This window comes from Hyperolius riggenbachi, chromosome 7 (genome assembly GCF_040937935.1).
Source record: "Hyperolius riggenbachi isolate aHypRig1 chromosome 7, aHypRig1.pri, whole genome shotgun sequence".
NCBI classification, from domain to species: Eukaryota; Metazoa; Chordata; class Amphibia; order Anura; family Hyperoliidae; genus Hyperolius; species Hyperolius riggenbachi.
In genome coordinates this window covers 252,574,787-252,591,596 of record NC_090652.1, presented here as the reverse complement: position 1 = coordinate 252,591,596, position 16,810 = coordinate 252,574,787, and the positions used below count along the sequence as shown (strand labels likewise).

Here is a 16,810-nt window from a genome sequence, read left to right as displayed (position 1 = left end):
ATAACATCAAAATTGTGATGTATTTTGGCGAGATGGAAGGTAAAACAGCTCTGGAAATTAGGCTGCAGCCGGCAATAACACTATAGAGCAAAATTCCAGTTGTCTGAATAATCTTTTGCTGCAGAGCAGGTTAATCAAAGTTAAATCATCTGTGAAATGGGTGCCTTTTGTTAAGCTCAAGGTGTCTTCATATCAAGGTTTTTTCGAGCAGGATTTCATTTGAGATTTTGGGCATGCCCGATGAAGAGGAGGTGGGGGGGAGACGGCATGATGCACAAACAAGGGCATTAAAATATGTATATTTACAGCACGTCAGACTGTCAGAGAAAGATGCATGCCGGCAATCCCGCCAGTAGCACATTCTTTATGCATGGCAGGCTCAGGCGCTCTGCATGCGCCGAGCTGGAATTTAGATTAATTCTGTAAAACAAACGCTTAATGGGAAAATTAAGCTCAATTAACAAGAGCCTTCTATTAAAATAAAGAATAAATGACAGGAAGTGGCGGAACGCGACGATAATGTCATTCAGGGGAGCTAAAGGGTGATCTGGACAATGCCTGTGGCATGATTGCTTGAGCTACCTCTGTCGCTCAACAGTGAGGCAATACAGGAATTTGTAGGTTTAAAGCGGACCTGTCAAGAGGAACTGAACTTTTGCTATCTGCTCTAAAACATACGCAACAGAAAAAGATTTCTTTGTTATAGCTGATACATATCCTGCAATAAATCTGAAGTGTGTCTACTTCATGCTTTCATGGAAGCAGACATATTGTTACCATCCTGTGTTTACCAATTAGCTTCTCTGCCGTGGCAGGAGCTGACACAGCTAAAGAGATCAAATTACAACTTGTGATTAGTCACAAATGAGGGCGGAATTAGACAGGCTAAACTCTCTAAATACATACAGGGTGTATTGTCTATGTTTCCTTCTGTCCTGCGCAAGAGTTCAGGACTAACTCCAGCCTAAACAAACATACTGTCAATAAGTTACATTAGTTATGTTAATTAAAATAGATAGGTAATATAATCTCTTACCCACCCCTGTTTTAAAAGAACAGGCAAATGTTTGATTTTATGATGGCAGCCATCTTTTTTGGTTGAAAGGAGGGGACAGGGAGCATGAGACGACACAGTTCCAACTGTCCTGTGTCCTGAGCACCTCTCCCAGTTGCTAGGCAACGTGAACAGCACAGCATCAGGGGGAAAAAGCCCGGGCTTTTTTTCTTTGATCGGTGGAGTTTAGGTAAAAATGCAGCTAAAAATGATGCTTTGGTAAGAAAAAACAAAGTTCTGATGCTGTGAAACTGTTAAAGAAACACCAAGCCTTTTCAGTTCTGCTGAGTAGATTTTTAGTCCGGAGGTTCACTTTAAGGAAAAAAACAGCTAGCATCCTCTGGCTGGGTTACTAGTTATGGGATTATACTGACACACACATTTATGTTCATCTAAGGTTTTGCAACAGAAGAAATAAAATTACTGTATTCCCCAAAATTCTTTCATTTACAGCTGGACACAAAGATGGCTCCTTTAACTCAGATGGAGAACAGTAGTTTAAATGGATTCATACAGAAGAGGTGGAAGACTGACTTCATTCTGCAAAGGTGGAACTATAAAGGTACCAGCTGAGGAATTAAAGGGCACTCACGGTGCAAATGTGATGGAATACATCTAGATTCAATCCCTCAGGTGACAATGCGGAGGCGACGCAGTAGATATAAAAATAAGTAACCCTTCGCATACTCGCATGCAAATGTTCATACAAATGCATTCACAAAAATCAATCATCCAGGAACCACTGCTATCCCTACGTATAAGTTAGGACACCTACGAATACTGGGGTACCTCTGCACGGTGTAGGTGACTATGCAAGAGAATGTATCCTTTTGTACTAAGACCCCAGCTTCTAACTTAGCTGTAGGGATTGCAGTGGTGCCTGGATGACTTCTGTGAATGTATTTGTATATACATTTGCATGCAAGTGTGAAGAGATACTGACTTTGCATTTTGCTGGCCACACCCCCTTTAGCACCTCCCTAATAACTTACTTAACCACTTGAGGACCACAGTCTTTTCGCCCCTTAAGGACCAGAGCCTTTTTCTCCATTCAGACCACTGCAGCTTTCACGGTTTATTGCTCGGTCATACAACCTACCACCTAAAGGAATTTTACCTCCTTTTCTTGTCACTAATACAGCTTTCTTTTGCTGCTATTTGATTGCTGCTGCGAGTTTTAGTTTTTATTATATTCATCAAAAAAGACATGAATTTTGTCAAAAAAATGACTTTTTTAACTTCCTGTGCTGACATTTTTCAAATAAAGTAAAATTTCCTATACATTTGAGCGCGAAAGTTATTCTGCTACATGTCTTTGATAAAAAAAAAAAAACATTCAGTGTATATTTATTGGATTGGGTAAAAGTTATAGCGTTTACAAACTATGGTGCCAAAAGTGAATTTTCTCATTTTCAAGCATCTCTGACTTTTCTGCGCACCTGTCAGGTTTCATGAGGGGCTAAAATTCCAGGATAGTACAAATACCCCCCAAATGACCCCATTTTGGAAAGAAGACATCCCAAAGTATTCAGTGAGAGGCATGGTGAGTTCATAGAAGATTTTATTTTTTGTCACAAGTTAGCGGAAAATGACACTTTGTGACAAAAAAAAAAAAGTTTCCATTTCTTCTAACTTGCGACAAAAAAAAAAATGAAATCTGCCACGGACTCACTATGCTCCTCTCTGAATACCTTGAAGTGTCTAGTTTCCAAAATGGGGTCATTTGTGGGGTGTGTTCACTGTCCTGGCATTTTGGGGGGTGCCTAATTGTAAGCACCCCTGTAAAGCCTAAAGATGCTCATTGGACTTTGGGCCCCTTAGCGCAGTTAGGCTGCAAAAAAGTGCCACACATGTGGTATTGCCGTACTCAGGAGAAGTAGTATAATGTGTTTTGGGGTGTATTTTTACACATACCCATGCTGGGTGGGAGAAATATCTCCGTAAATGACAATTGTTTTATTTTTTTTACACACAATTGTCTATTTATAGAGATATTTCTCCCACTCAGCATGGGTATGTGGAAAAATACACCCCAAAACACATTATACTACTTCTCCTGAGTACGGCGATACCACATGTGTGGCACTTTTTTGCACCCTAACTGCGCAAGGGGCCCAAAGTTCTATGAGTACCTTTAGGATTTCACAGGTCATTTTGAGAAATTTCGTTTCAAGACTACTCCTCACGGTTTAGGGCCCCTAAAATGCCAGGACAGTATAGGAACCCCACAAATTACCCATTTTAGAAAAAAGACACCCCAAGGTATTCCGTTAGGAGGATGGTGAGTTCATAGAAGATTTTTTTTTTTTGTCACAAGTTAGCGGAAATTGATTTTAATTGTTTTTTTTTCACAAAGTGTCATTTTCCGCTAACTTGTGACAAAAAATAAAATCTTCTATGAACTCACCATACTCCTAACGGAATACCTTGTGGGGTTCCTATACTGCCCTGGCATTTTAGGGGCCCTAAACCGTGAGGAGTAGTCTTGAAACCAAATGTCGCAAAATGACCTGTGAAATCCTAAAGGTACTCATTGGACTTTGGGCCCCTTAGCGCACTTAGGGTGCAAAAAAGTGCCACACATGTGGTACCGCCGTACTCAGGAGAAGTAGTATAATGTGTTTTGGGGTGTATTTTTACACATACCCATGCTGGGTGGGAGAAATATCTCTGTAAATGACAATTGTTTGATTTTTTTTACACACAATTGTCTATTTACAGAGAGATTTCTCCCACCCAGCATGGGTATGTGTAAAAATACACCCCAAAACACAATATACTACTTCTTCTGAGTACGGCGATACCACATGTGTGACACTTTTTTGCAACCTAGGTGCGCTAAGGGGCCTAACGTCCTATTCACAGGTCATTTTGAGGCATTTGGATTCTAGACTACTGCTCACGGTTTAGGGCCCCTAAAATGCCAGGGCAGTATAGGAACCCCACAAGTGACCCCATTTTAGAAAGAAGACACCCCAAGGTATTCTGTTAGGAGTATGGGGAGTTCATAGAAGATTTTTTTTTTGTCACAAGTTAGCGGAAAATGACACTTTGTGAAAAAAAAAACAATACATATCAATTTCCGCTAACTTGTGACAAAAAATAAAATCTTCTATGAACTCATCATACACCTAACAGAATACCTTGGGGTGTCTTCTTTCTAAAATGGGGTCACTTGTGGGGTTCCTATACTGCCCTGGCATTTTACGGGCCCAAAACTGTGAGTAGTCTGGAAACCAAATTTCTCAAAATGACTGTTCAGGGGTATAAGCATCTGCAAATTTTGATGACAGGTGGTCTATGAGGGGGCAAATTTTGTGGAACCGGTCATAAGCAGGGTGGCCTCTTAGATGACAGGATGTTTTGGGCCTGATCTGATGGATAGGAGTGCTAGGGGGGTGACAGGAGGTGATTGATGGGTGTCTCAGGGGGCGGTTAGAGGGGAAAATAGATGCAATCAATGCACTGGGGAGGTGATCGGAAGGGGGTCTGAGGGGGATCTGAGGGTTTGGCCGAGTGATCAGGAGCCCACGCGGGGCAAATTAGGGCCTGATCTGATGGGTAGGTGTGCTAGGGGGGGTGACAGGAGGTGATTGATGGGTGTCTCAAGGTGTGATTAGAGGGGGGAAATAGATGCAAGCAATGCACTAGCGAGGTGATCAGGGCTGGGGTCTGAGGGCGTTCTGAGGTGTGGGCGGGTGATTGGGTGCCCGCAAGGGGCAGATTAGGGTCTAATCTGATGGGTAACAGTGACAGGTGGTGATAGGGGGTGATTGATGGGTAATTAGTGGGTGTTTAGAGGAGAGAAGAGATGTAAACACTGCACTTGGGAGGTGATCTGATGTCGGATCTGCGGGCGATCTTTTGGTGTGGGTGGGTGATCAGATTGCCCGCAAGGGGCAGGTTAGGGGCTGATTGATGGGTAGCAGTGACAGGGGGTGATTGACGAGTGATTGACAGGTGATCAGGGGGGATAGATGCATACAGTACACGGGGGGGAAGGGGGTCTGGGGGGGTGGTCTGGGGAGAATCTGAGGGGTGGGGGGGGGTGATCAGGAGGGATTAGGGGGCAGATTAGGGACTAAAAAAAAAATAGCGTTGACAGATAGTGACAGGGAGTGATTGATGGGTGATTAGGGGGTTGACTGGGTGCAAACAGTGGTCTGGGGGGTGTCTGAGGGGTGCTGTGGCGATCAGGGGGCAGGGGGGGGGGGGAAATCAGTGTGCTTGGGTGCAGACTAGGGTGGCTGCAGCCTGCCCTGGTGGTCCCTCGGACACTGGGACCACCAGGGCAGGAGGCAGCCAGTATAATAGGCTTTGTATACATTACAAAGCCTATTATACATACGTGCAGCGGCGATCCGGGTGCTAGTAACCCGCCGGCGCTTCCGAACGGCCGGCGGGTTACAGCGAACGGTGGGCGGAGCCAGTCTCCAGCGGCTGATCGCGTCACGAATGACGCGATCGCCGAATAGCCACTCCCGCAGCCGCCCCCGCCGATGGGCGTATTGCGGTCGTTTGGGCCCGGACTTTGCCGCCGCCCATCGGCTGGGGGCGGTCGGGAAGTGGTTAAAGGGAACCTTAACTGAACGGGGGGGAGGTAAAGAGTTTCACTTACCTGGGGCTATTACCAGCCCCCTGCAGCAGTCCTGTGGCCGGCCGCCATGCGTATTATTGGATGCATTCCCTACTGAAATTAGTGCTGTAGCAGACCGCAACGCGTACAAAAAAATACACGTTGCCGCATTCCGCACGCGTAGATATGCGGCAACGCGTATTTTTGTACGCGTTGCGGTTCCGCAACAGCACTAATTGCAGTAGGGAATGCGTCCAATAATATGCATGGCGGCCGGCCGACTGCTGAGTCGTCAAAAACGAAACTAAGTGACAGCGGGGGACAGGAGGATTCCAGAGCGGCTCCGAGGGCACAGGAGTGCTGCAGGGGGCTAGTAATAGCCCCAGGTAAGTGAAACTCTTTACCCCCCCCCCCCCCCCCCCCCCCGTTCAGTTAAGGTTCCCTTTAAATGTCCTAACTTCAGGCAATATGCCTGGATCTATAGGCATGATTCACTAAGACAAATAGCATGCCTTATCATAGTTCACACACCTTATGAGAGTTAACACGCATTATGAGAGTTAACATGCCTTATCAGAGGTAACACGCCTTATCAAAGTTAACACGCCTTATCAGAGTAGCATAGTGAGCGCTATGAATTTAAGCCTGCTAATTGGCAATGACGAGAGCTCCACTCGTCCGGAAGAGGATATTATTTTGTATCAATATCATGGCTTTTCACTTAGCTGTAGGGATAGCAGTGGTTCCTGGATGATTGATTGCTGTGAATGCATTTGACTGTACATTTGCATGTGAGTATGCAAAGGTTTATGGAGTTTGCCATTTTGCTGGCCACACACCAGTTAGCATCTCCCCTATAACTTATTTAAATGCCCTAACTTGAGGCAATATGCCTGGGTTTATGTGTCTTTTCTTGAGGCTGTAGATGTGTCTCTAGCCTCCACACTAGTGATGCATTCTGTGGCTACGCAGAGAGAAGCGCCAATAAAGCAGCACAGATCATGCGAGGTCAGTGGGGAGAACAATGTACTTGGCCAGCTCTTAGCTGAGTGGATCCGCCAGGCCGATTGCTTGCTGGAATTCTGAGGGTGGTCGGTGGCCGAGGCAGTCTTTATTAACTACATTGGTTGAGTTTAATCTAATATGTCTACACAGCTTTACTGTTCTCAAATGTTTGTATCTCTGTTTCATTCTGTGTTTAAACGCCTCCATGCCCCCCTCCACCAATGTATTCTTGTCCTCCTATCGAGTGTGAGGAGGCTGTGAGCACTTCTGGACCACTCTTTGCACCAATCTAGAGGAAGAACATGGAACAGTAAGCAATGCGACGTAGGCACCACACCGGTTGTGGACTTTTTTTGAGTGTGTGTGTGTGTGTGTGTGGGGGGGGGGGGTGTTTCAGGGTAAATCGACTGTCAGGGAGCTGGAGTGCAGAAGGCTACAGCACCAGCCTGGTTTCCGATAACTGCTAAAAGTTATTTGAGCCCAATTGAGTGTTTTATGTGCATTGTAATTTCCCAAATCGATTAAAAGGGAGTTGTAGTAATGCTCGAAGCACACAATAATATGAAGCATAGAAGCATGGGGCAGGAGCCTTAGCTGCAGGAAGTGATAGTGTTTGGCAAATGCACAACTGGCCAGCAGAAAACACCAATCACTCCTACTGAGGAGAAACTCCTGGGTACCACAAATGATGCTTACTTAAAAGAATGCACATTAATGCAGAACTGAACTCTTGCACAGCACACAATGAAAAGTATTTATTTCACATATAGGGCTTGATTCACCAACTAGCAGCAAGATTTCCATGCACAAGCTGCGCGCACATTAATTTTACCCTTACTAACGCGGGGGTGCACCCTGCCTGCTAACCCTAAACTTCAGATGCTTTGGGATTTCCCTACATTTAATGAAGACATTTTCTCCGCTAAAAGTTATCATGCTGTGGCTAATCTTTTAGAGCAGAGAGGAAATTCTGAGTTTAGTTTCACTTTAAAGTGGAAGTTATCTCTTGCAAATTAGACAAGGAAAACACAGAGAAATGCACCTTGTGTGTGTTTACAGAGAAGAGCCTATCTAGTATCCCCTCATCTGTAAGTACTGTAATCATAAGTGTAATTTGATCTCTTAGCTATGTCAGCACAGAAAGTCCTACGCAGACACCGCTAATATGTAAACACAAGAGGTTAACCCTTTCTCTGCCTCCATGAAACCAGGAAGTAGACACACTGCATACTTATTGTAGGAGTTCTGTAAGCTTCAACAATGAAATGTTTTTATTTAAACGTTATTATGATGCCGCTCATCTTTTAGAGCAGAGTGGAAGGTCTGAGTTCAGGTCCGCGTTGTCATTTAGACCTTGCGAGCCAGTGTGAAGTGTGGTGACCTGGTGGCTGTGGAGTAGTTAAAGTGAACATCCGGTCTAAAAATCGACTCAGCAGCACTGAAAAGGCTTTGTGTTTCTTTAACAGTTTCACAGCATCAGAACTTTGTTTCTCTTATACAAACCTCATTTTTAGCTGCACAGAAGAAAACTGCCCGGGCTTTTTTCCCCTGATGCTGTGCAAAGCATGATGGGATTTCTGATTTTGTTGTTCTCTTTCTGCTGTTTTGGTGCAATTTTTTTTTTTTTACATTTTGAATTTGACATTTGAAGCCTAGCGCATGCTGCTGGGAGGGGTAATCAGGACACAGGATAGTTGGAACTGTGTCTCCTGCTCCGTCACCTCCTTTCAACCAAAAACATGTCTGCCCCCATGACAAAGATGGCAGCCCCCATGAATCACAAACATTTGCCTGTTCTTTTAACACAGGGTGGGTAAGAGATTACATTACCTATCTATTCTAATTAACATAACTAATGTAACTTGATGACAGTATGTTTGTTTAGGCCGAAGTTCCCCTTTAACACTTAGGAGGGGAACACTGTGGTGATACAGTGTCTGCACTGTACTGTTACTTATTCCTGATTCTTAAAGCCCTAGCGCAAGGCCAAGCTTTTTTTATGCATTTTGCAGTAATCTACAGTATTTAAAAACATCATATGTATTTTAAGCACCATCAGGCTCACAAGTGTTCCTCTCCTGCTTAGTGACATACAAAGTAGGCTACTTACTGTCCAGTACAGAATCGAGCACTTTTAAGTCATGTAGAAACCCCAGTGCAGAAGCTTGACAACCTGATTACAGCTTGCCGTATCCCCAAATACCCCCATATCCCCAGTGATGGGATCGGCAATACTGACTTTTTTGGCAATCGCCAGCTTAGCAGCAAGAATCAGAAAAGAAGCCATACTGTTCTGAACCACAATTAGCTACATGATGTTTTAATGGTGGAGGGCCTCCCATGGGTTTTTCATGATTATGAAGACTGAAACAGACCATACACCCTGACAAGCTTAGGGGACTTTCACCAAATATGGAGTACGTCTCCTGCCACAACCATGGAGACAGTTGCAAATAACCGCACAGTGAATTTTTTGCAACCGTAACTGGTACAGAGTAATACGCGGTAAGCACCTTAAATGCCGGTTCCACAGTGTGTTGGTGGTTATTGGACCATTTTGGGTGAAGCAAGTGGTTCCGGCACTTGGAGCTGAAGCTGGGTGCCACAATAACAGTAATGCTAAAGTGCGCGGGGTGCATAAGGGTAATTCGGGTTCTGGCAATTGCCGGACCCCAAATTATTTCTCCTTCTGAGTTGCTACAGCTCGGAGGGGAAATAGTATTTAACGACGCTGGGATTTTGAGCGGCAGAAGGGTGAGCCGTCATTCGGCTCAACCTGTGCCCAGTTCACTGGCGGCGTACTAATACCTACGCATTTTGGGAGCCTGTTCCATATTTCATTACAGTTGTCTCAGCTTTTGAGCTTTTGGCTGACTGCAGCTCCAGTTCCAATTTCTTCTCTTACTTTATTAAAGGGAACCTGAGATGGGAGATTATTAAGAAAATATACATACCTGAGGCTTCCTCCTGGCCCCTCCGGCCCAATCGCTCCCACGCCACGCTCCTGGCTGGACTGCCCCTGCGTTGAAAGGCCACAACTGGAGTATTTTCCGGGGCCAGTTGCTGTCGAATGAAGATGCAGAATGGATGGCGTAGGAGCAATCAGGCCGAAGGGGGCTGGAGGAAGCCCCAGGTATGTATATTTTCTTTATAATCACCCATCTCAGGTACTCTTTAACACTACATCTGTTATGGGAGGCAAGCTGGGAAAGAAGTTTTCAGTTTTGTTTAGTTTTTTAATTAAATACTTCGAAATCTGCTTGAAAGAAGAATTCCACCCAGTGCCATGATAATATGGATGGAGATGTGTGGGTGCTTGAAAGCTTATATTCAAAGGAAAGGAAAAAATATGCAATCCTTCCCCTCTGTGCTGCACTTTACAGCAATTTTTCATAACTTCCTAAGTGGCTCTCCGAGGTATTTATAGGGATCAAAATGCAAACTTGCCGCGTTAATGTTGTATTGCGAATTGAAGTCAAATTGTGGTAAAGTGGTGTTAAAAGATGCAAAATGCGCTGAAGGCCGACGCGTTTCACAGCGCATAGACGTTATAGTCTCTTCCCAGGGTCCCTCCATTGAGAATAACAACCCCAGCAATGAATGGGTCCTATAGGAGCAGCTTCACTTCACAAATGACCTGAAATTTCTACCGACGTTCAACATAGATTTATTTTCAATTTCTATCAATATTTCCCAATGTTTTTGAGTAGACCCTTATCAAGCAGCGGTAAAGCTCGCCTCTGAAAACCAAGCTGAAGGCTCCGCTATTTTCCCCAGATCACGATTCATTTCCAATCACCACGCGCTGTTCTTTTATATCCCTCATATTTATATTGTGTTTGTTCTCTTTGAACCGTTTTCAGGTTTTTACTTGTAACTGTGAATCATTTTCCAATCCCGCTGAGAGATGAGCATTATATAAATAAACATTATTATTACTATGCTCAGACGGTGAATAAATAAAGGGGATTTTGTGCCCAGCTCTACGCGGCGGCGCACAGCTGTGGTCTCACCCTGCTGCAGACTTACTCATGGAGTATGGGGTAGAAGCAATTCCACAATGCCTGCGCTAATCTCAGCACCCTTCCCGATCGCTCCCGGGATGATTTCTCAGGTGCCTGTCAAACAGTTATTTACAGATGCAGCTAAGAATAAAAGGAAAATTGTACATTCATTTATTTAGTCGTTGTTACAGCCGCATTTGCAAAGAGCTGTCTCTGTACCCCGGCGTAAGATCTCTTTATCTCTACACAACTTAACGGCTTTTAAAAGCAAATGAATACATACATATGTAATGTGTGATTCCTGTCACATGTGACATTACATTTTATTTCACAGCTTTTTTTCCCTTTGTCCTAAAGAGTGTTGTCTTGTCTATAGGTATAAAGAGAAGGCCGTGGTCTACATAACATTTTTGTTGTTGCATTTTTTAGCTTTAACAAGGAGAGATATGCATTTTATATGTTGTTTGTGTAGGTTCAGTTTATATGCTGTTTGTGCAAGTATTCAGGCAGATTGTTTTTCAAGATTTGCATAAAAGGTGGAAATGCGCTATAGACTAATAGACAAGGATCATTTTCATCTCTCTTTTCTCCTTGTAGACAAAAATTTCCAGAGCTGCGGCCACTAGGGAGTGCTCAATAGGCAGTAGCAGTGTTAGGGAGTCTTGCCCAAGGCCCCCTCACTGAATAGGTAGAGGCGTACTGAAGCATTAATAGATTGTTTCAGAAACACTGATTTTATGAATAAGTAAAAATACAAAAATAGAAGTGTTGTCCGTTTTGTTAGTCCAAGAATAGCCCTTTTGGTCTCATTAACTAGTTAAAGTAAAGATCCGCGCAGACTATAAAAAACAAACTGCACTCACCTGGGGCTTCTTCCAGCTCCTGGTAGTCGATCGGTGCACTCGCCGCAGCTCCTCTCCCTCCCCATGTCCAGCGGTGAAGAAGCCGACATGGCCGGATCGGCTTCATGTGCGCTCCACGGCGCGGGTCACGTGGTGTGAGTGGCGTCATCGGGTCTCTACTGCGCAGGCGCACTAGTTCTGCGCCTGCACAGTAGAGACCCGATGACGTCCCTACACCACGTGACCCCCCCCCCCCCCCGCCGTGGAGCGCACAGAAGCCGAACTGGAAACCGACCTGGAGAGGTCGGCTTCTTTACCACTGGACGCGGGGAGGGAGAGGAGCTGCGGTGAGGGCACTGATCGACTGCCAGGAGCTGGAAGAAGCCCCAGGTAAGTGCAGTTTGTTTTTTATAGTCTGCGCGGATCTTCCCTTTAAGGTAGGTTCTTCCTTTCTTTCAAAGTAAACCCAAAGCGGCCTGTACTATTTTTTTTTTTTTTAAATAACTCTGCTTCATAAGTGCTGATATTTAAAGCTAACCTTAAAGGAAGCCTGAAGTGGCATACAAAATACAACCAGATACTCACCTCAGGAGAGGGAAGGCTCTGGGTCCTATAGAGCCTTCCCGTTCCTCTCATGGTTCGCCCATTCCAGCGCTGGCTCCCCTGCTCAAATTCCCCACCGCAAGAGCCTTCATTCAGAAGTCTTCAGGAGCCCGAGTGCGCCCGAAGACGGGCAGCTCTGAACTGCGCATGTGCAAGTAAATGTGCAGTATGGAGCTGCCCACCTTTGGGAGCACTTGGACTTTTGAAGCCTCCAAGAGTGGCAGAGTGCAGTCTCTGACCCATTGATCAGAGACTGCTAACTGGGGGCACAGCGCTAGAATGGGCACCCGCAGGAGGAATAGGAAGGCTCTATAGGACCCAGAGACTTCCCTCTAGTTAGGTGAGTATCTGTTTTTTGTTTTTGATTTCGCTTCAGACTCACTTTAAAGCTAACCTATTCTATTCTTGTCTCAGATCCTTACATAGTGATGTGTTACGGGGTAAATGTTATGTGATCATAAATGCCAGACTAAACAGGTGTTTTTTTTAATTTTGATTTAAGCACCTCCAGAGTAGGAGCTATCTTGATTGGGTATGGAAAGGCATTCCAAAGGGTAGGGGCAGCATGAAAAAAGGCTCTGGCTCCAAAGGTTTTTAGTTGGACTCCAGGGGTAGTCAAGTTATTAGATTCTGCTGATCTGAGGTTGTCGGAGGTGTGACTAAGGTTAAACCATTAGTACTGCTGGACGTAGTTACATTACAACATATTATAGTCTACTCCTGGAAAACAGTATAAAGATTCCAAACTGAAAGTCACATCTTACCTTCATTTTCCTGAGTCAAGGTTGGGGTCTGGGTTTCCTTAGTGTAAGTGACAGTTTCTCGAGGAGGGAAATCCACTTGAGTGATTTTGGCCATGCCCAACTTCAAGGGACCACGTCTGCACAGGAAGAGAGCGCACATTGTAACACACTGACCTCTGCTTAATTACCAGACACTGTACTTAACACATGCCTATGAATAAACCTACAGTATAAAAGTAGTGTTTAGTTAGGAAGCAATGCTGGAGCAGTTTCTGATCTTCCAGCTTCAAAATATGGCCAGAAAAATGCAAGGTTTTCATGCTGGGTAAGTTGTTACTGCAATACCACAGCGCCTACCACCGTCACTGAGCTCAATTGCAATCCACTCACCTGTCTTACCTACACTTGTCCACCTATCTTCAGATCCTCAGTGTCTGCTCCCCTATCCTTTCCCACTGTACAATGCCCAATAGGTAAATGTTTGCTTGACATCATTATCAAGATAATGGCAGAGTTGCCCGACTTACCAATCTGCACAGCAACTTTGTTAAAATTAAACCATAAAAATTTCAATGGCTCCTTTACACGGCCTAGCCTGTGTACTGGAAGAACGGGTACTGTATACATCCTTGCAGATGTCCCAATTCAGCACAAATTCAAGGGCTGGGATAGTGTCACGAAATTCAAAAATGAAGATGGTAGTCTTTCTCTTATGTATTTGTCTGCTCTTCTGAGCTACTCATATGTTAGTTTTCAGCCTGTACAGAGCCTCTACCACCTTTGTGCTGTGTTTGCATTGGCTTGGTAATTGCAGTGGCAAGAAGGGGGGGGGGGGCAAGGGGGTGTTGGTGGCTTCCCCCTAATGTCCAACTGCACCGAAATAAGGTTGGGGGCTCCTTGCCCTGCGAGGCGACCTCAGGCAAGTCTGTTTTCAGGTTTGTTATCCTTTAGACAGGTGTGAGGCTTATTACAGAGGTGGGTGGCCAATTATTATGCTCATTACTTGCTTAGGATGCAGTTCCATCCACAGTTATTGTAGGAATCCCTCAATGAGCTTGACCATGTCAAAGCTGAGGGGCTTAACCTGCATTCCTGTGGATATGCGGAACCAACAAATCTGGTGAATCTACGTTTTTGTGTTCATCTGCTGCCTTTCCGTGAATTTGATCTGAGCTACCTCTACATTTTGTCTGAAGTTTAACAAAGTAGTGGTGCAGAGTGGTATGTAAGACTACCTAAACCACAGCCTTACCATGAACATGACTCATACTAATAGAATTGAACACTTTCAGAGTAGACTTTAGAAGGTTGCTGCCAGGACCAGACAACCATCTTGAAAGACCAGCAAACTGAACCCCCATTATCCGGCACAAACGGAGATTGGCTGATGCCGGATAAGTGTAGTTTCTGATTGCTTGAAAGTCAATGTTCAAAATGGGCCCAGCCCCCAAAAAAACAGTACTACACCCCTCACTGTATACTTACCATGAACTCTGGTTCACTAATGTAGAAATACAGCAATTAAAGAGGAACTGCTGTGAAAATCGTAAAATTTAAAACACATACAAATAAGAAGTACGTTTCTAACTGAGTAAAATGAGCAATAAATTACTTCTCTCCTATGTTTCTGGCATTTACAGTAAGTAGTAAAAATCTGACATTACCAACAGGTTTTGGGCTAGTCTATCTCTCCACAGGGGATTCTCAGCATGGCCTTTATCCTTTATAAGGACTAAAAAAGATTTATACAAAGATGCTGGCCAGCCTCCCTGCTCACCGTACACTTTTTTGGCAGTTGGACGGAGCAACGGCCATTCACTAAGTGCATCTTGAAAATAAAGCAATCCCTGTGAAACCCCCATGAGGAGATAGGCTAGTCCAAAACCTGTCGGTTCTGTCAGATTTCTATGACCTATTGTAAGTGACAACAATATAGGAGAAACGTAATTTATGGCTCATTTTACTCGAAGAAATTTACTTCTTAATTGCATACGTTTACATATAATTTTAAATGTTAAGATTTTCACGACAGAGGTCCTTTAAAAACAAATTAAGACAAAGGACAGACTTAATGTAACAGAGATTTATTATTGTATAAATAAGTGTAAAAATAGATTTATTCATCCTGCAAGGTGAGGATTTTATTTCTAGTTGCTTGAGAATTCTGGTTAACGGAGTTATGAATAACGGGGGTTTTACTCATTGGCTATCATTCATAAAAGGGTTGTCGGTAAAGTAAATCCATGTGGGAAAACACAGCTGGCAGAATTTTAGACTTCTGGCTGCTCATTCATAAAAATGTATCCAGTTGCGATAGTAGTGCGGAGATTCCCTGAACTAGGCTGGCGGTAGGCAGGCGGTAGGCTTGCGGAAGCACAGTAAGCTGCCGAGTTGATACATTTCTCCGTGTTCCGCTGTACTGCAGCTGCCTGGGAAGTCTGTGTCTCCATTCACTTAACATTGTTATCGCCACATCAGAGGGAGCCGTACTTCCCGACCTCACACCGCTTGCTCTAATCTTTATGAATCAACATTTTGTTACATTTTTTACGATAATCACCGTACAAGGCGGTGATTTATCACTCTGCTCGGTAATGTCAGCTTTTCATGCGGAAAGAGCCTTTATGAATGCAGATTTAGCTTCGTGGTCGGTAAAGTCAGCTGTTTTAAGCATTTGCGCATGCGGAAATGCATTATGAATGATAGCCATTGTGGGGGAATACAATAGTGAGGGGGCAATGGAATGCTATTCCCCAAGCACAGCCAGCACCGGCCATCAGAGTGCTACTGCAGACATCAATAATTGTGCTGTGCCACAATATTCATACGTCTGAATGTAGTTTTTAGCTAGCCTAAAAAGAGCATGAGAACACCTTGCTTGACTATAATGTAATTCAAAGTAAATGTTTTATACCCCAGTTCAGAGTCAGAGTGGAGCTGAAGAACGGACGGATCGGTGTCCCAATGCAGCGTCCTGATTGGTTGCCAGACAACCACGCAGCAGTAGCGGAAAAGGTCAAAGGTTAGTTAAGCAAAGAAACTAAAGTTGTTAAAAACAGTTACATGTGTGAGAACAAATTAAACAGGAACATTTCCTGTGGTTAGTAAAATAGCAGTATACGGTATATAACCTTCATGCAGTATACACAACTCATACAAAATGCAACAGTCACAATGGCCTTAATTCACCAGAGGTTACAGACCTATTTATCGCATGGTAGGTAATTTACCTCCTGTGTTATCTCAAAATAGCAATTCTCCAAAAGTATAGTTTGAAATATCGACAGGTAGAAATTAATGTGATAAATGTGCGATAAATAGGCGATCGTTATTTTTCACAAAAAAATCACAATTCACCAGGGAAAAAAGGGTGTGTGGCCATTCGATATTTTAGATCTATTTATCCCCTGAATGTACCTGGTGATATCTGGATTTTCTCACAGCTGCTGCAGCTCACTCTGCAGCTAGTTTACTAGCAGCACACATTAACAGCTTATGCTGTACATATTTCAGGCACCAGAGAGCAGCCCATTTACACTATTTAGCATATTAAGCAATATTAAGCATTTGCAATCTTAAAGGGGAACTTCAGCCTACACAAACATACTGTCATCAAGTTACATTAGTTATGTTAATTAGAATAGATAGGTAATATAATCTCTTACTCGCCCTGTTTTAAAAGAACAGGCAAATGTTTGTGATTCATGGGGGCTGCCATCTTTGTCATGGGGGCAACCATCTTTTTGGTTGAAAGGAGGTGACAAGGAGCAGGAGACACAGTTCCAACTGTCCTGTGTCCTGATTACCCCTCCCAGCTGCGCACGCTAGGCTTCAAATGTCAAATTCAAAATGTAAAAAAAAAAAAATTGCACCAAAACAGCAGAAAGAGAACAACAACATCAGAAATCCCATCATGCTTTGCACAGCATAAGGGGAAAACTGCCCAGACGGTTTTCTTCTGTGCAGCTAAAAATGAGGCTTGT

The 16,810-nt window shown here is 44.0% G+C and overlaps 1 protein-coding gene across 8 annotated transcripts in view; it reads right to left on the bottom strand.

Annotated features, from left to right (window-relative positions):
- DYNC1I2 (dynein cytoplasmic 1 intermediate chain 2) overlaps window positions 1-16,810 on the bottom strand; it is a 213,009-nt gene that overhangs the window by 85,899 nt on the left and 110,300 nt on the right. For 6 of the 8 annotated variants that reach the window (XM_068245516.1, XM_068245518.1, XM_068245519.1 and 3 more), the window contains 2 exons: window positions 15,742-15,801; window positions 12,849-12,964 (listed from right to left, as the gene is read on the bottom strand). In XM_068245516.1, the coding sequence (XP_068101617.1) occupies window positions 12,849-12,964; window positions 15,742-15,801 (176 nt within the window). The remainder of the gene's footprint in view (window positions 1-12,848; window positions 12,965-15,741; window positions 15,802-16,810) is intronic. The other 2 variants (XM_068245522.1, XM_068245523.1) reach the window with 1 other exon arrangement.